Source organism: Xiphophorus couchianus, chromosome 17 (genome assembly GCF_001444195.1).
Source record: "Xiphophorus couchianus chromosome 17, X_couchianus-1.0, whole genome shotgun sequence".
NCBI classification, from domain to species: Eukaryota; Metazoa; Chordata; class Actinopteri; order Cyprinodontiformes; family Poeciliidae; genus Xiphophorus; species Xiphophorus couchianus.
Window position 1 is genome coordinate 12,709,528 of NC_040244.1, and position 22,062 is coordinate 12,731,589.

Genomic DNA, 22,062 nt, shown 5'->3' on the forward strand with positions numbered 1-22,062 from the left:
GCTGCAGATGCATCAAGTGTTCAGTAAAGAAATGCTGCTACTGCATATTCATCAAATGTTTATTTTCTTTTGCAAATCAACAAATAATTCAGTTACTTTTTAAAATCTTTTAAAGTATTTCTAATACCATATAAAAAAAAGACAAAAATATCTGCAGAATGTGTGAATTTTTTTTAACCAAAAAAAAATAAATAAATTTGATGGGATTTTTATCGACTAATTGGATTAAAAAAAAAGTCTGATTAATAGATGTTTGGGATGCTTCCCAAATCAGACTGATTACCAACTATTGATTGATTTATTAATGTAGGTAAAGATGACATTTACCATGTTTTGACTGCTCAGAAAACAGCTGACAATGACGTCCATACCTTCTCAGCAGGCACGGCAGACAGGCTGGAGAGGGAGGTACAGAGGTCAGAGATGTAGCCGACCTTTGGCACGGTCAGCTTGTACTGAAAAGCAAGGAGCACGGGGTCAGAGCTCCGCATCGCTGCATGGTGTCATGACGCAGCGCTCAGCTTCTGAGTTCTGCTACCTGCGTAGGTTTAGCAACTGGGTCCAGTCTGACGAGGTACACCTCCAGAGTCCGCTCTTTCTTCATGGGAAGCGGCAGGGTCAAGTAGCAGAACGGGTCAAAGGTCACAGAGACCTTGGCGCACACGGGACAAACCAAAGTTGACTTGAAGAGACCGTGGAAGATGTCCACGATGATGGAGTCGTTCCTCTTGATGTGGTTCTCCCACGCTTCCTCGGCCACCACCTGGAATTTTAAGCCGGAATATGAGGATAAAAATCAGAATTAGGAATACAAGTTACCGATTCATCTTTTAATCTAAAGTTGGTCAAGCTTATCGGTCGACTAATGATTAATTGGTAAGCAGTTATTTTTGTAAAAACCTGCGTTAAATAATAATAATAAAACACATCACTCAATTTTAATATTTTTGTCAGCCTACCAAATGAACTGAAAATTGTGGTTTTCTCGCGTTATTAAACTTAGACCTATTAATGAAATATTACAAAACAGAAACCTATTAGGTTGCTGAATAAAAAAATAAAAGATAAGAACTGCTTTTTTCCCCACATTAACAGAGAAATGTTTATATAGAAGTAGTCCATGGTTGCTCGTGAAGGAATGTTAAAACTTCGCTCCATGAAGTTTAACTCACAACAGCATTCAAAATCAAACGTACTAATTGGCATGTTTTTTTTTTCCCTCCATCATGTTCCAATTTTTCTCAGTTATGCCCTCCACTTTTCTGACATTATTCTCGCCTTCGTAGCACATCAGTAATTTTTGAATGAGAAGTTGACGCAGCTCCGTTATGCTGCACGGTTTATATTTCAAAACAAAACCACACAAAGTGATTTTGCATCCCACGCGGGACTCTGTTTGGACCGTTTTCTCTTTCCTGTTCTGGTATGGCTCTGCCATCTTTAATTCTGTATCAGACGCTTTAAGTCTGACCAGCGGCGCCCTCTGCTGGATGGTGGACAAACTGTAACGCTAAAGCAAGGTCTAAGCAGACGTTGGTAGTTAATCGACTGAAACTCAATTGAACCTAGTACACCGCTAATCAACAATTCATCGTAGGTCGATTAATTCTCTGCATCAAAGATTTGGGAAGATGCACCATTTGCGAAATCCGACCTTGTCCGGACGTCCGTTGGCGTCCTTGAGCTGGATGTAGGGTTTCTTCCGGATGCGGTTCAGGTCCTCGTGAAGGCCGTCCAGGAGGAAGGCTAGGAGCTCGTGGGAGTCCTGCTGCTGGTATCCTGAGAACTGCGGGGCAAAGCGCCCCACTTGGGTCTGAAAAAGAAACAAAGAGTGACTTCTAGGCTAAAATAATTTGCTCTTTGCTCTGGGTTTGGTCAGTTTTCACTTGCTAATATGAATGCTGTATGAATACCAGAGACGCTATGAGAGTTAGCCATCTCAAGGCGGTTACCTTGAAGGGTCTCGGGGTGACGTAGCTGTATTTGCCCGACCACAGCTGCTTGATGAGCTCAGCGTAGGCTCTGGCGATCTCCCCTTTCATGCCCAGGGGGTTGTCTTCATTCAGCTCGTCTCGGTACTTGTCTTTGAGGAAGTACTCCGTCAGGGGGGTGATATTGCTTAAACACTGTGGGGAGGAGCAGGAAATGAGAAACTCCGGACAAAGACGTGGCTGTGAGAGGCGACCGATGGCCGATACCTGCACTGCAGAGTTCATGAAGCAGGTGTTTCCCAGGTTGGAGAGCCCACAGAGGCCTGAGCGCTCACTCTGCCGGCTCTGTTCTGAATAGTCATAGCTGTTGCTGTAGGTTGGGTACGAGGAGGGCAGACTGTAGCTGGAGTTCTTAACACTGCAGAGTAAAAACATGCAGATACCTATCACACGAAGTTCAAAAGACATTTAAAAACGTCTGTACGATTTAGCGATTTTCCTGATCATTTAAACCACTGGAACATTTTTGCATTTTTTCCATGTTAAAAACCACAAAATTCTACGTGTTGCTTCAGGATTCGGCCCTATTAAATACAATCTAATCAAGAAGGTAGTGGCAGGGCCATGCTGTGGGGATGCTTTTTTGAGGAAGGTGGGTAATCCCAGAAGAAAGCCTTGAAATTGTTTAATCAAAGCAAGAATGTCAGAATGGCCTCGTCAAAGCATATATGTTTGAATACCTTTGTGAGTGGCTGGTATAAGCACATCCGGAAACACATGGATAGTCACAGCGAAAGGGGGTCCTATTGGATATAAATGCATGCCACACTTTTCAGATTTTCCTCTCTTTTTAAAAAATTAATGTAATGCCTTGCAATGTTTTTCCATCATGTTATGCCAATAAATTACATTGAACTTTATGTCTTTGGGTTTTATTTGCAAAGCACCACAAATACAAATATATTCACTATTTTAGTTCACTAAGGAAAAAAAAGTTTTACTTTTAGTACTGCAGTGTTTGCCATTTTTATGAAAACATCCTGCCCTACAAGCTTCCCTGAAAGTACACAACAACAAAAAAAGTAAAACTTTTAAGCAGAGCCTTTAAACCGCAGCGATCAGCAGACCTCTGGGAGGCGGGCAGCGCAACGTGAGACGTCTCCGGCTCCCACTGACCGAACGATGCTGTCGTGATGGTGGGGGACGTTGGGGCTTCGCAAGTTAGAACGCGGTGGTCCACCCTCCGGCTGTCCAGCTCCACCGCCTCAGACCTCAGGCACCACCAGCAACACAGGAGCATGACATCTCAGCCCCTCCCCATCCCATGCCGGCCCACATGTCAGCACGGAAACAAATCGGCTCGAGTCCAAAAGAAAAATAAAGAAAAATGTGCGAGTCGAGGTTTTTATAACCACAGGAAGGTAAAGTCCTGCTACTTCCTTCTGCTGTCGACTCCAAATGTTGATGTTATTCCTCTGAACTGATCGAGTCTTCTGTTTTCTGCGCGCATGCCCTTGTCTTGTTGTCCTCTGTACCTCGGATCTTCCTGGCTCTGTCCTGTCCACCGCTCCTCCCTTCTGCTGCTCTACGGGTCCCCGCAGATATTTATAGCAGCGACAGCAGCAAGGATGCTCAGGACTGCTACCGAAGCACGGGGGTGTACGGGAGAGAGGAAGAGGAAGGGAGGTGGGGAGGGAGTCAGGGGCTGACGGAAGAGAAACGAGATGAGCAAGGAGGGAAGCAGCTGATTCACTGCATTCAGCTGAGGCTGCAGTCTCACTCTCTTCTGCTATATTGCTCTCTGCAAAAAAATCTGAAGGTGGTTTTTCAATTCAATTCCCTCACGCTGTCCGACCCTTCCTTGCAAATCCCTTCCGTTTCTGTCATGTTTGTGTGACGAGTAAAAAAGAAAAAAAGAGGCCGCTAAGCAAATCTCTAAACTGCCCGATCAGTATGCGGGAGCAAACTCTGACGACGAGAAGACCGAGCGGATGAAAAGGCGCGCTGAAGGTCGGCGAGACTGCAGAAGGTGCGGTAAAGACACCGAAAGGAGGAGGCAGAGAGGGGTGGAGGTGACGTGGGGAGGTGGGGGAGAAACTTGCTGCCGGGACTTGAGCAGGACCGCAAAGTCAGGGAGACGGATAGCACGCAACACGGGAGCGCTTGATATGAAAAATAGAGGCCGCATGCATAATTAAGAGGAAACCACAGCGCTGAGTGGAGTGAATCAGGGATAGGAGAGCTGCTGAGAGCGAAGATCCGATTTCTCCAAGTCATCCCGTTTGTGTCTTTAACGGCAAGCAGAAAAAAGCCCCCCAAAAAACGCAGCTTCGGATGCACACAATGCAGAGCTGAAACAGGACGATTTATGGCCACCGTCTAAGTACGGAGCATAACAAAAACCTTCTCTGTTTATCACTATTGATCTCTTCTGAGAGTTTTTATGCGTTTCTACCTGCCAAGCAAAGCACAGATACAAACACGCCCTGAAATGTGCAATATATCTCACATGAGTCCGGTCAAAGGTCAAAAAGCTCTGGCAAACAGCTCATTCAGCCTGTGGTTGCCGATTTGCAACTAATCTTCAAAGCAGGTCAGAAGTTTACATACACTCATGGTGGCCAGAAATACATTTTAATATTTAAAAGTTTATGATGAAGCACTTGGACTTCTCTTTATTTCCAACGTGGAATAAAAAATAAAACATGCATCTTAAACGAATCAAAGTGTTTGTGACAAAAATGTTCTACTTTCAAGTTTGAGCGCCGGTAGAGTTATGCCTTTCACAATAACAAATTTTGCTAGATGAAAAATTCTTCCAGTAATAACTGCAATTAATGATAATATATTAATAATGGCATAATAATGCTGGTTGTATATAACATCCAAAATAAAATGACAATAAAACGTAAATAAAATACACACACAATCCGAAACAATAAATAAAACCAATCATGAAGTCGCCATAAACTGAATTGCAGTTCAAAAAAATATTAATCATCACAATTAAAATGATCAAGCTCATCTTAATTTATCATGTGATTAAATGATTAAACTTTTAATGCGACAGGCTTAGACGGAGTTTAGGTTCAGGCTCAAGTTACGCCTGCCGTATCCAATCATAAACTATAACTGATGTGTGTTTGTGATCATCGTCTCACTGGAACCTCCAACTGTGTCCAGCTGCTCAACCAAAAAGCTGTACGTCAGAAGATATAGCTTAGATATTCGGGTGTAGTCTCCCTTATTTTGGCTCCATCAACTTTACTCCAGTACCACCAGGATTTATGATTCACCGCATTCTGAAATTCCTCATGCAACTCTGTAAAGTCACGTTTAGGCATTGTTCTGTAGCGGAGATTTTACAGGAGGGGAGAATAGAGAACCGTAGCAGATTCAACATCCAAACACCCAAAAATCCCACCCACCCAAAAACATCTCCCAGCTATTCAACCCGCAACTATGCCTTACTTCCTGCTGTTGAAGCTGCTGTTATGATTGTTTGTGAGAGATGAAGGCGAGATCTTTGGCAAAGCAGAGAGATTGGAAGCGCCAGATGACCTTCAAAAGATAAAAGAATAGATCATGAGTTAGAGCAGAAAAAGAAGGTGTGCGCGTGTCAATCAAATTAAACTGGAATGAATTGGAAGCAGAGGGGGTGTGTCAGCAACAAAGGGTCAAGCAAAGGGAGGCAGGGAAACTTTGGAAGATGGTGCACTGGCATTAGATGAGCAGCTTAGAGCTGAAAGCTTCGTAAAACAGGAGAGAATAGCAAGGATGAGGCCATTTTGTTATTGAACGGCTGCAAACAGGCCATTCAATAACACTTAATCTGCTGTTATCTGCACATCGCAGTGCAGGTACCTGCAATCTGTTTTGCTGGAATATTCACTTTAAAAAAAAAAAAAAAAAAAAGCTGAGGTTTGTGTTCTTTACTCACTTGGACGCCATGGAGCCTCGGGGCCACGTGCCATCCTCGTTCTTCTGTTCTATTACGAGCACCTGTGGGAGACGATCCACAGAAGAAGAATAAAAGGTTCTCCATCTGTTGGTTTGAAGGTACTAAATGTTTAACTATCTGCTGTTAAGCTGAGGATGTCTATCCTCAGCTTAACATATGGCGCCATATGTCTTTCTAAGCAAAGAAAGACATATGGCGCCATGACAAAAGGACTCCACACAGATTTTGTATTTTTGTGTTGTGTTTTGTTTTTTTTAGCCTATTTCCTGTTGCCGGGCAGGATTTATTTCAATCAGAAATCAGAAGTGGGCGTGGCTGGTAGGGGTGGGCACTTCATTTTATCAATTGTCATTTATAGTGAAAAATTTCTTAACCTGACCTGATGAGAAGTTTGATTTATTAGTGTCTTGATGAATTTCTATCAATGATGTTAAAGAAAAAAACTAAAATAAAGGTATTATCGCAACATAATTTTCTCCACAAAAGCTGCAATAAATTCAAAACTATGATTTACAGCGTGCAGCTTACTGATGCAAATCACACGTCTTTTATCAGTGGCGCCTTAAGGAAGCCTGTGATTGGGAAGGTTTTTCAAGAGCTGCATTAAATTCACTGCCATACAGTTATCTAAAACAAAAAAGTAGTAAAAGTTTTTTAATTCTAATTTGTATAATTTCAGTAGAGTGCCACAAATGTTTTGCAATAAAATTCCAAGTACATATTGCCCACCACCTTGTGGCTAATAAAGTTGAACCAACCTTGTGGTTAATCTCAGGAAATTCAAAACTCAACATAAAAATTCACGCAGTGCTTGGTTGGTTTGGAAAGCTTTTTTCTCTTAATCATGTAATCATTTGAAAAACTGCTTTCTGTATTCTAGACCAATCTGCTCTGATGTTAAACTAAGTTTATCTGAGATCTACAAAGTGCTCATTCAAACTACGCGTCTACCTGTAAACATTAAAATGACCTTATTCCTCTAGTAAATGATGCAAAATAGCAAAATGATCTTAAACCTTCTCTACAGCAAACTGTGGGAAGTTTCTAGCAGAGAGCCACTGATCCAATATTAATATTGGTATCGGTCCCAATATTGAAAAAAATTCCAGATCAGGTATTGGTGACACTGTGCCCGGCCATAAGGGCAGATCTATTCAGTATATTTCTATGCTCTCTGCTCTGAGCGATGTTATGCTTTGTTATTTCTTTTAAATCATATTTAAAAACCCCAATTACACTTTCTGAACCATTTGGAAAAAAAGTTTGTTGCAGTTTATACTACGGTAGTCAACCTTTTGCTTTGGCCAGTTTCAATTTCTTTGTCATTTATTTTACATTTGCTGTTATGCTCATAATTGCACTAACTGAGGACATTAAAGTTGTGTTGTTTTTACATATCTGACCAATCTTGTGTATTTAAATGTGCTGTACTGCTGCAGAGTTACCAAATAAATTTGTAATTCAGTACATTCATGTCTGTATTTAAAAGAAAAAGATAGGTTTTCAGTCAACTCAGCATCGTTTTTCTGTATCGGATCGCTATCGACCGATACTAAACCTCACATATCGGTATTGGAAGTGAAAAAAGTGGATCGGTACATACATCCCCAGTCTCTAGTACAGTGGAGAAGCTCCTACCTGTCCTTGATAGAGGCCGGCGTCCTGGATGGTGCTGTCAGGCTTGTTGAGCGGCTCGAAGGTGTTGCTCATGTACCTGTTCCACAGCCTCGTCTCCTTCTCATCAGGGATGCTGAACAGTTTCCGCATCTCCTTCTCTATCATGTCTGCAACATCACAACAGTTCTTTGATGTAAAAGGATCCCAGTTGGGTTCTTATTTGACCATATCATTCTGAAAACTAAAGAAATACTCAAACTAAGGTGTTATTTGTTGTCTTTTTTTAAATATATATAAATACTCTAAAACCCAACAGAATAAAATTGGAAACATTGAAGCACAGCAAGTAAACTTAACTAGAATGTTTCTTATCGCCATAATTCAAAGTCTTGTTGTCTAGAAGAGCATTTTGTAAAAATTTTAGTTAGTGTCCACAGATGACCCACATATGAAGAACTCCAAAATCCAACCACTTTAGGGCAAAACTACATTTTTGTCATGAAAACCTAGTTGCATTTTTTTAGTTTAATAAACTACCTAAACATACGAAAGATTATTTTTCTTTTTAATAAATAAAAAACACGAGAAACTTCCAGTATATTCGGGTCGTTTTGCACCTGTTTGTCAACTGATGATTCAAAAACATTTTCAGAAATGTGCACATATAAACAATAAATATCAAAAAGCCGTTGGTCTGAGCTGATTTGGTTTAATTAGCTGCCAAAATCTTGACGTTTTAAATGAGTGAGTTTATTATGGAACAAGTGCTTTACTTGTTACATTCAAACATTGTTTTATTGAAAATGTGCTCACCTCAGTGAGCATTGCAAAAATACCCATCTTTATGGTTGAGCTTTGTAAGAAAGAAAAGTGTTTTACATGAAAATTTTGTTATGAGACTGTTACAATCTAAATAATCCAGAAATTAGAGATTTATAGAAGTCTTTTTAAATGGATTCTTTACAGGGAAATCAGAATAGGTTAAGATCGGCTTCAGCAGAAACACCGAGGATCGCCACCGCCGCTTCTTTAGCAACTTAACCCTGAGCAAAGTGATTATTGGAGCCGCAGATACTCCAGACAGGATAACCACTGGGACTGTAATGAGTGATTCAAACTGATCAACTCTGAAAATGTTTAAAAAAAAAAAAAAACTCCAAATAAAAATACAAAACAAACAATAAAACATCTGGCCACCATTTTCAGATGACTTTGTTTGAAAAAGAAAAAAAAATCTAACAAAACAGATCAAAGTATATCTATGTGCTGAAACGGCCCTGTCAAAACCCAAATTTGAATAAATTACAATCAGGGATATGGAGCACAACTGAATAAAAAATGTGTTGGAACATAAATAGCAGCTTGCAGAAGTATTCATATCCTTTGAATCATTCATAGTTTGTCAAAAGTGACAACAGCCTAAACATTCCCACTGTAAAACATGGTGGTGGCAGCATTATACTGAGGACGCTTTACTTCAGTGGGGACAGGAAAGCTGGTCAAACGACCCTAAACGTCAGCCAACAATGCAGGGGTTCAAATCTGTGTATACATTTCAATGGCCTAGTCAAAGTCCAGACTAAAATCCAATTAGAATCTGTGGTCAGTCTAGAAATGAAGCTCTCCATATAATCTGACTGAGCTTTTGAGCTGCTTTGGAAAGAGGAATCAAAGCTCGACTGGTGGAGACAAACCCTCAAAACTGTTCTGCAAACCATTCAGGACAGAATACAAGTTAATAACAAAATTCCTTCCACTTCAAAATAACTGAAAATATGCACAGAAATCTGAGGTAAGAAGACAAAACGTCAAATAGTTCAGTAGCTACACATCTGCAAGGCGCTGTAAAAACACATTCAAAAAAGCTGAAATTCAGTTTAATGGTGACCCGGAGGATCCTGATGCGTACCTATTGTGTCGGCTTTACTGAAACGTCTGGTGATCACGTTGTCCATGTTGCTGTCTTCACAAAGCTTCAGCTCTGTCAGGTACACCTCCACTTTGCAGTGCTTCACGAACATACCCTGTTCCACCACCTGCAAACAAACAAAACGCAAACACATGATTATATCCAGAAGACTGGAAACTTTATCTTCTTTTTTGCAACAAATCCAGCATCTTGTTTGTTCCTATGTAGACCGCTGGGTTAAGAACTAGGATTTCTCCGCTAAACTGAACAGATAAGTTGTTTTTTTTGTCTCTCAAGCAACTCGTCTTGCACAATGAAGCGAAATCTGCTGCCCTGGTTGAAACCTATCATTGCTTTGACAGAATCAGAGTCGAATGCTTAATTTAGCTGCACCTCGCGGAAACAGCTGAGGAGTCCCAGCCTATTTATTTCACCGCTGAGCCCCCTCTCTAACACACGCATGCATAAACACACGCAGTACGAAGTTCACAAATGTCACCGGGGCCGGCAACACGCAGCTTGGGTTCTCTCCACAAACCCAGAGATATTTTAGATAACTGAATCGGGGTACAACCGCTGTACGTCTGAGAGTTTGGGTCGACCAAACTTCTGGCCCGAACTCGGGCCAAAACAACTGGTCTCGCCCTCCTTCACTCCACCAACCCCCCACCCATCCCCTCGAAGTGGTTATGCCTCTTCTGCACTCCTCTTGAAAGCTTTCTCTCAGTGTGACCTCAGCTGGCATTCCTCCACTTCAAAAAAGAACAACAAGGACGCAGCAGCTCTCCGCCGGTGTTGGCAGTCAAACCAGTAGAGGACTGCGTAACGGACCTCAGAGCCAAACCTCTGACCACGGCCCTCCTGAGACTTTGTCACCCACTTATGCTGCCTTCTCCCCACAACGCAGGAACACAAACCAAACAAAATCAGAGAGAGAGAAAGAGAGGGAGAAAAAAAAAAAACTAATGATGAACCTCCTGCATGTTGTGTCTTGTAGCCCGCTCCATGTAGCGTTTCTGTCACCCAGAACCGTTGCCTGAAAATAGAAACCCTGCGGCCACCCGATATGAGCCGTGGCATACATGGGAAAAGGGGGAGGGTCAATGGATGGGGGAGAGAAAATGAAAGAGAAAAATACATGAGAGAGGTGACAGCAGATAGGACCTCATCCGGGGGGGATAATGATGCCACGATTAGCGAGATTTATAGGGAACAACTTGAAGACAGAATAAAATGAATGAGGTCAGCATACTTCCAAAAAATAAAAAAATAAACTGAAGGAGGAAGCACTAAACGAAGGATATATTTAAGAATTTTTTTAGAAGACATTTTAACAGCCTGCTAAAACAAATACTGCATTTTGTGCTAGAAAGCACCTTTTTTCCTGAACCACACAAGCTGTCATGGTTTTCGGACAACTGACAGAAAGTCTACCTTGCGTGCGATTGGCTCCTGGCCTTCTGTCAGCCCGTACCAGCCGACAAGCTTGTTCCAGCCCTCTGTTGGGACCAGGATGTAGTCGAGCTCGTCGATGAGGTGCTCCTTGATTGCCAGCACGTCCCCATCTAGCGAGGAACAAACGGGCAGACAGACAGCACATTTAGTGAGGGACCCTTACATCACAGATCCAGCGAAACAAAGCAAAGAAAAGAGGGCATGCTGGAGAGCTTTCTATGAATCCACCACTAAAAAGGCTACTTTGAAAACTCAGACAATGTTCTCTGCATTTCCAGAATGATGACACTGGCTGCAGGTTTTATTTTAACCGTCAAAATATCAAAAGTCGAGATGCAACGAGAAATCGGCTACAAGATAAGAGAAGGCGCCGTACCAAAGCGATACCAAGTCATGCTAATGACAACCCTCTTTGGTGAAGAAGTGGTGGTTGAAGGAAGAATATTCCAAGTTAGCCTTTCTCTGACTATAAAATGATGCAACAGGAAGCACAGAGATGAAAGAAGCTATTTAAAAAGAAAATCACTTTTGCCAAAACATGCTTGCAATTCAGTCAAACCTTGAGAGGAAGTAAAATTTCCAACAGGTAGCAGGAATAGTGAATAGGAAATAGTACAGTTCCTCTGATTTGTCCTTCTGAGGGTTCAGCCTCATTCTGCCATGGAACATGTCACACCGGGGAAATGTTTTGCAGGCATTTGGGAATCTCAGGTAATGATCTACACAGTCTCTTAAATTTCAAAATAACATGATGCTAATGCAAAAACGTTCACCAAATTGGTTTAATAAGACAAATGGCATATTTATTAAGAATATACATAGATCAGCTGTGCTTGTTAATATAGCCTGTTTAAGTGTTTGGAGCAATGTTTGGATAATCCAAGCAGTGATAGTCGAGGTCACTCGGCTATCTGTCACTGATTTGGGAAGCATTGCTATGGGGACAAACTCTTGTTTACTCTCCCCATCCTAATAGCTAATATACAATGCTATAGATAGTTGAAAACACTCTCTAATCATATTGTACATTTTAAATATCAGCAAACCCTGATTTATAGGTAACTCATCTCTCACACACAGAAAGTTGCCTCTGATACTAATATGAATTATCAATTCACAGCAAGGAGTAAAGGAAAAAATATTCTCATTGTTGTTCTTATACACCAATCAAACGGGTGCAGATAAATATTGATGATTTTACCTACTGATTAACAGTAGGGATCACCTGATTATCTGATGAATTTTTTTAAATAGAAATTTATTGTTCCATATTCAAAAAAATGTATAACAACTATAAACTCAAACTATTCTTAAACACATAAGTCAACACCATGTACTTCCCCTACTGATGCAGGTTTTAATTATTACAGTAAGGCACATTTTTGTTATGCACCTTTAAACGAAATTGAATTAGTCAAATATGGAGATGGCAGCTCAGACCTCAAGGAAACCCCGAAATCAGGATCGACCAGAAAATATTCTTACGTTGCAGCTTTTAGAGAGCAATCGGAGTGCGCTACCTTTGAGGAGACCAGAGTTGTCCACCGGTCCTGGGTAGACATTCTGATCTCCCATTTGGTACTTATCCCAGCTGTCGAATCCCACATATTTCTTCCACTGTTTGAACCAGCGACTGTCCGCAAGATACCTGGATAGAAAGCACAATCTACTGTTATAAGATGACCGACAGAGCGTCGAAAGTTTCCTGTCTTTGCCATACTTTAAAAAAAAAAGAAGCTTCTTTAAGAGGCTTAAAAACTGTAGCAGCAGCCTTGTGGACACAGGTCTCAGTTCAGGTTGCTGCGAGCCCGGCCAGCTGGCTTCGACACTTTGACAGGTGCTTGTTTTCCGACTCCGCCCTGCTAAAGTAGTCTGAGGAACCCTCTGACTGGAAAACCACTCGGAACGACGGTTGCTAACCAATTAGCTATTAGCTTTCTACTTAGCCGGAGAAAAGCAGCCGGCTCTAAACTGTATGAGAACGTGTTAGCCAAAATAAGACAAACGGGTGGGGGTTTTTTTTTTCAGCGTTTAATATGACAACACAGGCCCGTCATTTAATAGTTATGCGTGAGTTTAGTCGTTCTTCATTTAAGTGTACCAGCCAGGCTCCCGTTAGCTCCCTTGGATTCAGCTCACTGTCAACACGGCCCGTTGGCTTTCTCGCACCCTTCGAGGCGTTGTCAGCCCCAGCCGGGCCTGCAGGCGGCCGCGCAGCAACACCAAATGCGATTTAACTTGAGTCTTACCAAGTGTCTCCCTTCCGTAACTGTGTTTTCAGCAGCGCCGCAATCTCTCCTCTCTGGGTATCCAGATCAGCCGCTCCGCCTTCCGCCATCTTTCCTCGGACATGACGCGTCGCATGGTAGGGAAAGCGTGGGGGCGTCACTGAGGCACGCACGGGGAGACGCTGCGGGCAACAGCCAATCCGGGAGCTCGGCGGACGAAAATGAGAATTCTAGAACATTGGTTCAAAACTGCTCTATCATTATGGCAAGCAATTGTATCATATAAATGTAAACCCGATAATACCATTCATTGCTGTCAAAATTACGTTGAGGTCAATCGCCATTGGCGGGGGGTGCAAGCAGGAGTATAACTAACACTAAAAACGCTGCACAAAATATTTAGGAACAGCAGCAAGAATGCTGTTTGTCCTGTCCTCACTTATTTAAACCATCCAAAACATGACTTTAAAGGCATCTACAGTGCAAATATTTCGACACATAGTCATATTTTATGAGTTACACTATTAAAGGTTCTTTTTTGCGGTAACTTCATCACTTAGTGAGATATGCTTACAACACATTAGAGTGAATATTAAATCAAACCACATTTTGATGATTATCAGTGTAAAGTCAGTTTGTTGTTTAGGTCATATTTGAAATGAATACAAAAGCAGAGTTGGTAATAATTAGTTATATTTATTCAGTCAAATTTACTCGAGTAACCTTTTGGAAAAACGTATACTTTTAGGAATATCTTTACTATGTTGTGCTTTGTACTTTTACATGAGAAATTTTATTATGAAGTATTGCAACTCTTACTTGAGTAATACTTCTGGATACTCGACCCATTACTTGTTCTTCATTCATGCTTCACTGACTGAAGAACAAGTTTGACTTAACCAAAAATTAATCGAATACAGACACACACCCGCAGTTTTTCTTAAAGTTTCATAAGTATTACATTGGAAGAAATTGATTATTTCTTTGCCTGATTTTGTTACTTTATAATATTTTATAATTATGTCCATTTTGGTCCTAGCCAATTCCAAAATTTCCACAGCAAGTTACTCAGTAGCTGAGAACCTTTTTATTTGAGTAATTTATTGGACTGCTACTTTTTTTTATTTTTGCTTGAGTAAAAATATCTTGAAATAGTGCTGCTCTTACTTAAGTATAGTTTTGGGTACTTTACCCACCTCTGACCAAAAGCATCGTGAAAAGTATAAAATCAGAGTTAAAGCCAATACAAAATATATATATTTTTAGAGGCTCAACAGATACTACTTGAAATGTGAAAGTTTACTACATTAGTCCAATTCAACATTTTTATGTTTCTGACACAATTGGATTTAAGCGCAAATTTAGGTTTTTACAATTTGCCACAGCGTAAAGAAACATCTTTAGCAGAATATTGTTATTGCTAAACAGTGAACTCTAACTACTCTATGCTTTCAAAACAGTAATACTGGTTTTAATTTACATTTTTTTAAAATAAATATCTGACAGCCATCTTCGATTTTTTCACAATTGTTTTTCTGAAGAGATTTTTATAGTATCTAATAAAAGTTATACATTTTATTTGATCTCCCCCTATAGGACGAGAGGGAGAACAGCAGCCAGAAAATCCCCGTTCCTGATAACTAATAAGAAAACCTGATTTTAGCCTGGCTGAAAATAAAAGCAGGGTGTGTGTTTTACCAAAAATATAACCAACATTTACAAAAAGAAAAAAGAAACGGTCAAAGACAAGTTTATTTAACACCATACTTACAGAATTCATATTTTTTGCACAGTCAACATATGTTATGTTATAAAAACAAAGCTACAGTTTATGCCTCGTGTTAGCCTTGTGCGACGTTGCAATAGAATAATGTCTATAGCTACTTTATATTTGTGTTTATACCCATTTCTACAACAAAGGATAAACTAACTCTAAATAGTTCAAACGCCGCAGAATGACTACTGCAAGCATATTTTAAATTAGATAAAAGATATAAAGATTATCCAATATAAAATAACATTATGATGTTTACTTTATCAATCCAATATGTTGTCAATATTTCTTTCAATTTAAATAATTTAAAAATGGCACATTGCTTTTAAAAAATTATTTTCATCCCTACTTTTACTGTCAGTGAACAAATACACCAAACCCAGCGCTGAACTTCCTCTGTGTCTCCTGAATCCTTAATTTCACTTTTAGGCATGATTTTGAGTAAAGATGGTGACGTTTTTCCTTCTTCTTCTACTTAATGCTTCTGCATTTGTGAGGAGAAGCAAAGAACTCTTTGTTGTTCTTAGTTATTTTTCGTTAAGACAAGGTGCTTACGAAGCACCTATGGGACTTCACAAGGTGGAATCGCTCTCTGACACAGGAAAGTAGCCGTTTGTCGTTGCGGTCGAGTCGTCCTCGGGAACAAAGATAGCCAGTAACCTCTCCTGCTCCCTTTTGGTTTTAGGTAAATCATCGGATGGTGTGACGAGTGCCTGGATGCGCTGCAGATAAATCAATAAATAAATCAAATGATACATCAAATAGCAACTCAGAAACCACTGAGAATCTTTGGCTATCTTACAAAGATGTATGAGGAATTTTTTTTCCTAGTTCTGCAAAGAAAGAGGCAGATTTTCCACGTAGCCCATATGGGCATATGCCCAGGGCGACATCTGAAAGGGGGAACAAAAGTACCATATATAAAAAATATATCTAAAAAAAAAAAAAAAGGAGTCCCCACCCTTGGTGCCATTCAGACAAAAAATTAGGTATGGATGATACGGATTTATAATTTTACCACAGTATATTTCGATACTATTATAACAACAAAAGTGTTATTTATCAAATCTTTTTAGGTAGCTGTACGGCAGTGACTGCAAGCCATCGCCTTCATATTACCACAAACATGGCTCTTGAAAAACAAATATTTTTGAAATAAGCTTCTTTTGTACGCCGCTTACATAAAGAAGCATGATTTATGTGGCGACCCACAGAGACTTCCATTAATCATATTTTTGAATTTACTGATATTTATTGACGCTCTTCTGGAGAAAAAAAAAACAAAACAGGGGGATAGGTAGCAAGAATAGCACTGTAGTCAGCTTTTTTCAACATTAACTGAAATTTATGGAAATCAAAATTTGTATCATGATAAGAAATTTTTCACGAAACATGATAAAACAATACGATAAATGCCGACGCCAACAAGAGACGTAACCCAAAAAGACTTAAGAGGGTCGGTGAACGACTCAGGAGGGCTGAAGACAAACGCATGTCACTTTTTTTTTAGATTTTTATTTGCAAAAAGAGCGTAATTACTTTTGCAAGACACTTTCGAGTTAGTTTAATCTTAAAATAAACGCATCAAGAGAACCTGCATACCTCTTTGAGTGTTCCCTGTGCAGTGCTGATCTTGTAAGCCATCCATAAAGGAATGCAGACCATGGAGGAAAGGGCAAGCAGCCAGCCTATGAAGTATCCCCACCACGGATACACGTACACATTGTTGTACTTCAGAGGAGTGTATTTTATGAGGGAGAAGGCAAATGTCCCCTGTAGAGGCAAAAAGACAAGAATTTCAAATGTGACGCTGGAAAATCGAAAAATCCCAGCAATTTGAAAGTTTCCTCAGCAATGATCCTCACAATGCACGTGGCTGGGGTGAAGAACAACCAGCAGTACTTGATGTAAGGTCCCGGGCGGTAGCCAATCATGTCCTCAATGTTGTCATAGAAACGGTCCGCACCTGCAAAGATGCGATGAGGACGCAAGTCGCAACACACGGCGTTAAATCTCTAAGCATCGAGTCTCCAGAGACTAGTTTGTTGGTTGCTTACCATAAACCCAGGCGATACAGACGGTTTCAAAGATGGACATGAGGAGAAGACACATCCCGCTGGCTGCATAGTAATCAAACAGCTGGAAAACATACATTCCTCCCTGGAAATAAATACAGCCGCGGGTCACCTTGTGACAGATTTATCTTTCGGAAGGCATACAAAGAAAAAACGTTGAAGAACTAAAATTTAATTTTGAATTCATTTCCGTGATAAGGAACCTTATTTGCAATACATGTCAAGGTCAATGGATTTCCCTCATTGCCGCTTTCAGAATCTCCTGCTTTTTCTGAAACTCCGTCTCCATGAAGTCATCGCAACATCGCGCCGTTTTGAACCATTTAACAACATTTTTAACCTGAGAAGTAGGTCGTGTAGTGAACTCAGCTGATGCACAGTTCCACCAGGTGTCTGCTAATTGCTGCTTGCTAGTCTGAAGGAGCAGGTGAGTCATAGGAGATTCAAGAATTCGTCAAACACGCATGAAAGAATCAAAGCAACACCCCAGGGAATGTTTTTGATGAGGGAAACCCATTATAACATGATGCAGTGCTCAAAAAAGTACATTTTAAACAATAATTACCCTTTAAGATATAATAGTTTAAGACATACAATGTACAGAATATAGTCATTGTTCACGTGAATGCATTTGTTAGCCCCGCCCCTACCTCCATCAGCATGATGAGGCCCATCAGGAAAGAGAAGAGGACCACCCCTAGCAGGAACAGTTCCCTGCGATTCTTGCGCCGGAACACAGTGGGGTACATGTCAACGATGGCCGTTACCAGGCTTTCCACACACACAAACTGTTAAATAACCAAACAATCAGTAAGTATGCAAGAAACCGAGGAGCCCCTTTTGTCACGGCGGAAGAAAAAAGTGCAAAGTTGCCTACCTGGCTGTCCAGACCCAGAAAAACTATCATGACGAAGAAGAGCCCGGCCCACAAGGAAGAGAAGGGCATCATGGAGACGGCACGGGGGTAGGCGATGAAGGCCAGGCCGGGTCCTTTTCAAAAGACAGAAAAACATACTAATACATCGTCAACTTTTTGTTGAGATTTCATGCAAAAAGTTGACTCTTTTTGCATGAAATCTACTGGAGTGGTCCTTGGTCTTCTACACAGGCAGAAAAAATCTGTAAACTCTGAAGGCAATGGCTTGAGTTGGATTTTTTTTTTTTTTAGCGTTATCAGAGTAAAACGGGCTGAATACAAAAGGACACCTATTATTTCAGACTTTTGTTTGTAAAGAATTTTGAAAATGTGGAAAACTTTCTGTTTTAATTTGTGGTTGCAAGCGCGATTAGGGCGTGGAGGTTCGCTGTGGCTGAAGCGCAGAACGAAATGCCCGTCGATGCTCCGGTGCCGTGTTTCTAGTCTCACCGGACTCTGCCACTTCGGAGATGGGAACATTTTGCTCGTAGGACATGAAGCCCAGGATGGAGAAGATGGCAAAGCCTGCCACGAAGCTGGTGCTGCTGTTCAGGAAGCACAGAGCCAGGCAATCTCTGCCAAAACACACACGTTTGCATCATCACAAATCTTCACAGCGATAACACGTTTGAGATGGGAAATGAGAATATTTGCTGTGAAATTTATGAAATAAATTTTAGTACAAGTCGAGACACCTGTAGCAGTTGTTGTTATATTTGTTGTAGCTCCCCAGAGCAGTCAAGGAGCCGAGGCAGATGGCGTAGGAGAAGAAGATCTGGGTCCCGGCATCCATCCACACCTATCAGCAATTTCATTTTAACGTGCAACGGAAATTCATGAACTTATCTTAAACATAAATTATTATCAACAGCTTGACCGAACCTAGACTTTTTGGTAGTGCAAAAAACCCCAAAAAACAACAAAAACAAACAACTCTTGATTAAATTCAAAGCCACATTATTTTACACTAAATTAATAAAAACGTAATATATTTGTTCTAACTATAATAGATTTTTACAATAGAAAATGCATATTCTTTTGTTGATGACCAATGAAGAGGAAACTCTTCATCTGATTTTTTTTTTCCCTTTAACATTTGACACTGTAAGTAAAATATCTAAAATGTGTGAGTTATGCTACTAGCAAAGCAAAGGATCAAAAATGATTCCAGAAGAAACAAAAACAAAATTTAGCAGATTGAATTCTCCAGCTGAGATCTTTTCAAAAGAAATTATCTTTTCAAAGATAATGAAGTACCGATGCTCCGACTTTTTCCTTTATTTTTTTCTTTTGTCAAACTGCAAAGGACTGAAGATTTGTTATATGTCTCGTGAAAAGTAGCTCATCTTTGGCTAAATAATTGGCTACCAAATGAGGATGGAAATCAACACAATAAACACCAAAGAACAAGACAAAACACCTCATGTCTTAATCATTGACCCATTATGCCTTAAAACAAATCTTACTAATCTTGTCTCAGCAGAATCTTTGCTTCCCAGCTGAGAATCATGGGATGTATTTATCAATCTGATTAGAGGGTTTTTCAAACGGATTAATGACACGTTTCTTTCTCGAACCGTACCTGTGGATCAGCCAGTCGGCCCAGATCGGGGTACAGATAGAACTGAATGCCAATCCCGGCACCAGGCAGAGTGAGTCCTCTGACTAACAGCACAACCAGCATCAGATAAGGAAAGGTCGCGGTGAAGTAGACCACCTATAACGGCGAGGGACATGAGGGTAAGAGACATGCAAACACGAGTCCTTCCAAAACAAACAGCAGATGTTTCCCTTGACGTGCCTCCCAGCCCCTCAAAGGCACATCTGCGTCTTGTAGTCGAGTTCAGATTGGGACAGTGCTTCATTTTCTGTTCCCGACCAACCTTTCCTGTGGATTTCACCCCCTTCCAGATGCAGAAGTAGCACATGACCCATGCGATGAGCAGACACAGCGCCATGTCCCAGTTCAGAGAGCCCATTTGGTCGATGCCGGAGGAGATCCTCAGCGCTCTCCTCCTGCACGGTCGGGAACATTCAGATGAGAAACAATCGACGAGAAAGAGTCGTCCGGAACGGACCCGGAAGCAGCAGCTCAACAACTCACTCCCAGAACTCCATGACAGCAGAAGTCGTGTTCAGGTTGACCTCTTCGGCGACGGAGGCGTTTCTCCTCTGGAACTCGACGCAGTTTTCTGCGAGGGGGAAAGGTCTAGAAATGATGGCAACTCGATGCTACGAATGGGGCATTCGAGGCGGTTTCCCCCACATTCCTTACCTGTGTTCCATGTGTTGTTGCAGGACGACCAAGGCAGGTCCCAAGAAAAGGAGTAGTAGAGGTAGAAAATCCCCCAGGCCAGGACAATGATGTAGTAGAAGTTCAGCAGAGTCACAATCACCTGAGTACCGTAGCCAAGACCTGCGGAAAGGACGATCAAGTAAATGGATCAGCAGGCATGTCTAGAATGGTCCAGTCAAAGTCCAGGGCTAGAAATTGAAAGAATACAAAGTCTACAACATATCTCAAAAAAATTATTGTTCACAGATGGGCAAAGAATCCAGAAGTGCAGAGCTTGTAGAGACAGATTTGTATTACATAAAGTCCCAATAAAATAAACTTGTTTTTGCAACTGTAATCTGAGAAAATCGTCGGGAAGTTCCCCGCTCTTTCCTTACCTTCGAACAGGGGACTGATTTTTCTCCAGCAGGTGATTCCTCCCTGGCTGGTGTACTGACCCAGCGCGACCTCCAGGAAGAAGACGGGAACGCCGCAGGTGAAGAGGAAGATCAGGTACGGGATTAGAAACGCACCTGAGCGTAGCAGACAGGAGGAGCTGGATTATTTATTGCACACGTTGCCTTAATGTTGCAATGTTGTCTTTGTACTGAAACTTTATGTATAAAAAAAAAAGGAGGAAGGTTGGAGGTTACATTTTTTTTCCCTCTACAAAACTTTGGGTGTGCTCAGATTTCCGGCTCTCTGTGGGAACAGCTGCTGTGAAAGCGAGGGGCAACAACAGCTGTCTGACCCCGCTTTATCCTGAACTCTGACCCTTCCTGCCGCCCCGTGGAGGGACAGAGAGACAGGAGGGGCGTGAGGGGCAGGGAGGAGGCGGTGTCCAGTTCGGCAGCTACACGAACAATCTCAACCAACAATTTCTTAAACTAAAGAGGAAAATTTGCCCTTCTTCAACTTCTTTTAGTTTCAATGCCAGTTGTTGACCCTTAACCTTTTCCTCAAAGCCCGCGTCGTGCAGTAGGTGTCTCTACTCACCTCCTCCGTTCTTGTAGCAGAGGTAGGGGAAGCGCCACATGTTGCCCAGGCCGATGATGGAGCCGGCCACGGACAGGACGAACTCCAGCTTGTTGCCCCACTGACCCCGCTCCTCCATCTTCTCCTCCGAGGCCGGAAGCACCTCCTTGACGCGGTTGCTGCGGTTCGGATGGGCTGCCTTTGCTCCTGTGAGACCAACAGAAACCGACGGAGAAAAGCTGATTCAGGTTGGGAAAAAAAAAATCAAATAATAATAAAAGAATGTCTACCTTTCATTGCGGCGTCACCTCTGCAGCGTCTCTGGGGGTTGAGGGCGTTTGAAGATCTTTATCCAGAAAAGCTCAACGTTTTAGTATTTAACGTGGCTGGGAAAAGGCGCGGGGGGGGCGGGGCTTTGTAACGCTAAACCCGAGGCTGGCCTTACACTCTCTTTCCCCTCCATCTGCCCCCCTTGGGTGCAAAGTACATCGCCGACCACATCTCGACAGTTAAAATAAGGCGCAACATAAGAGTCAGACAGGGCGACCTTTGACCCCGCCCGGTCTCCTGTGTCTGTTTCAGCTGCAGCGCACCTCCGCTGAATAAACGTGTTATGAAAGAAATTGGAAATGATGGAAATTTGCAGAGAACAACCACGTTTTAACTGGGCTTGGTGCTTTGGATGGGAACTGGTGAAGGGTGGTGACATAAGCAAAGGTTGGGCATTCTTATTGTTTATCACATGGACGATTCCTCCTGTCAGTACATTGACAGAGGTGAAACCGTTCACACGGAGGAGGACAGAAGCAGCTGAGGTCAGTTTCCGCCGGATTGGACTCGGATGAGTCGGCGCCGGCACAATCATCAGGCTCCATCTAAAACTGTGTGTTGTGTTCTTTCAAAAAGTGACACTTGCGGCTCTACGCAACTTTTATTTTAATTGTAT

At 41.6% G+C, this 22,062-nt stretch overlaps 2 protein-coding genes across 7 annotated transcripts in view; both read right to left on the minus strand.

The window, feature by feature from the left end:
• usp15 (ubiquitin specific peptidase 15) overlaps positions 1-13,267 on the minus strand; it is a 24,059-nt gene extending 10,792 nt beyond the window's left edge. For 2 of the 6 annotated variants that reach the window (XM_028043857.1, XM_028043860.1), the window contains exons 1-12: positions 13,123-13,267; positions 12,394-12,521; positions 10,853-10,983; positions 9,419-9,545; positions 7,531-7,676; positions 5,872-5,933; positions 5,403-5,492; positions 2,199-2,349; positions 1,953-2,126; positions 1,655-1,813; positions 539-763; positions 372-455 (exon numbers count right to left, since the gene is read on the minus strand). In XM_028043857.1, the coding sequence (XP_027899658.1) occupies positions 372-455; positions 539-763; positions 1,655-1,813; positions 1,953-2,126; positions 2,199-2,349; positions 5,403-5,492; positions 5,872-5,933; positions 7,531-7,676; positions 9,419-9,545; positions 10,853-10,983; positions 12,394-12,521; positions 13,123-13,211 (1,566 nt within the window). In that variant the 5' untranslated portion in view covers positions 13,212-13,267. Of the gene's footprint in view, positions 1-327; positions 456-538; positions 764-1,637; positions 1,814-1,952; positions 2,127-2,198; positions 2,350-3,058; positions 4,527-5,402; positions 5,493-5,871; positions 5,934-7,530; positions 7,677-9,418; positions 9,546-10,852; positions 10,984-12,393; positions 12,522-13,122 lie in introns of those variants that run through there. The other 4 variants (XM_028043862.1, XR_003598896.1, XM_028043858.1 and 1 more) reach the window with 4 other exon arrangements.
• A 1,568-nt stretch (positions 13,268-14,835) lies between these two features.
• LOC114160958 (sodium- and chloride-dependent GABA transporter 2-like) lies at positions 14,836-21,949 on the minus strand. Its single transcript, XM_028043921.1, has 15 exons — positions 21,407-21,949; positions 21,138-21,323; positions 20,540-20,674; positions 20,142-20,282; positions 19,971-20,058; positions 19,750-19,882; positions 19,449-19,583; positions 18,562-18,665; positions 18,317-18,441; positions 17,828-17,940; positions 17,601-17,738; positions 16,933-17,035; positions 16,741-16,841; positions 16,478-16,648; positions 14,836-15,597 (listed from the first exon to the last, which is right to left on the minus strand). Exons 1-15 carry the CDS (start codon positions 21,411-21,413, stop codon positions 15,448-15,450), a joined length of 1,830 nt encoding a protein of 609 aa, XP_027899722.1. The 5' UTR covers positions 21,414-21,949; the 3' UTR covers positions 14,836-15,447.
• Positions 21,950-22,062: the final 113 nt, after the last annotated feature.

Bases quoted from the DNA above. Each gene is read 5' to 3' on its own strand.
- LOC114160958 (XM_028043921.1), bottom strand. The intron at 20,283-20,539 runs GTAAGGAAAGAG...TCCTTTCCGCAG, and splicing joins AATCAGTCCCCTGTTCGAAG to GTCTTGGCTACGGTACTCAG. The intron at 18,666-19,448 runs GTACGGTTCGAG...AATTGCTGATAG, and splicing joins GCCGACTGGCTGATCCACAG to GTGTGGATGGATGCCGGGAC.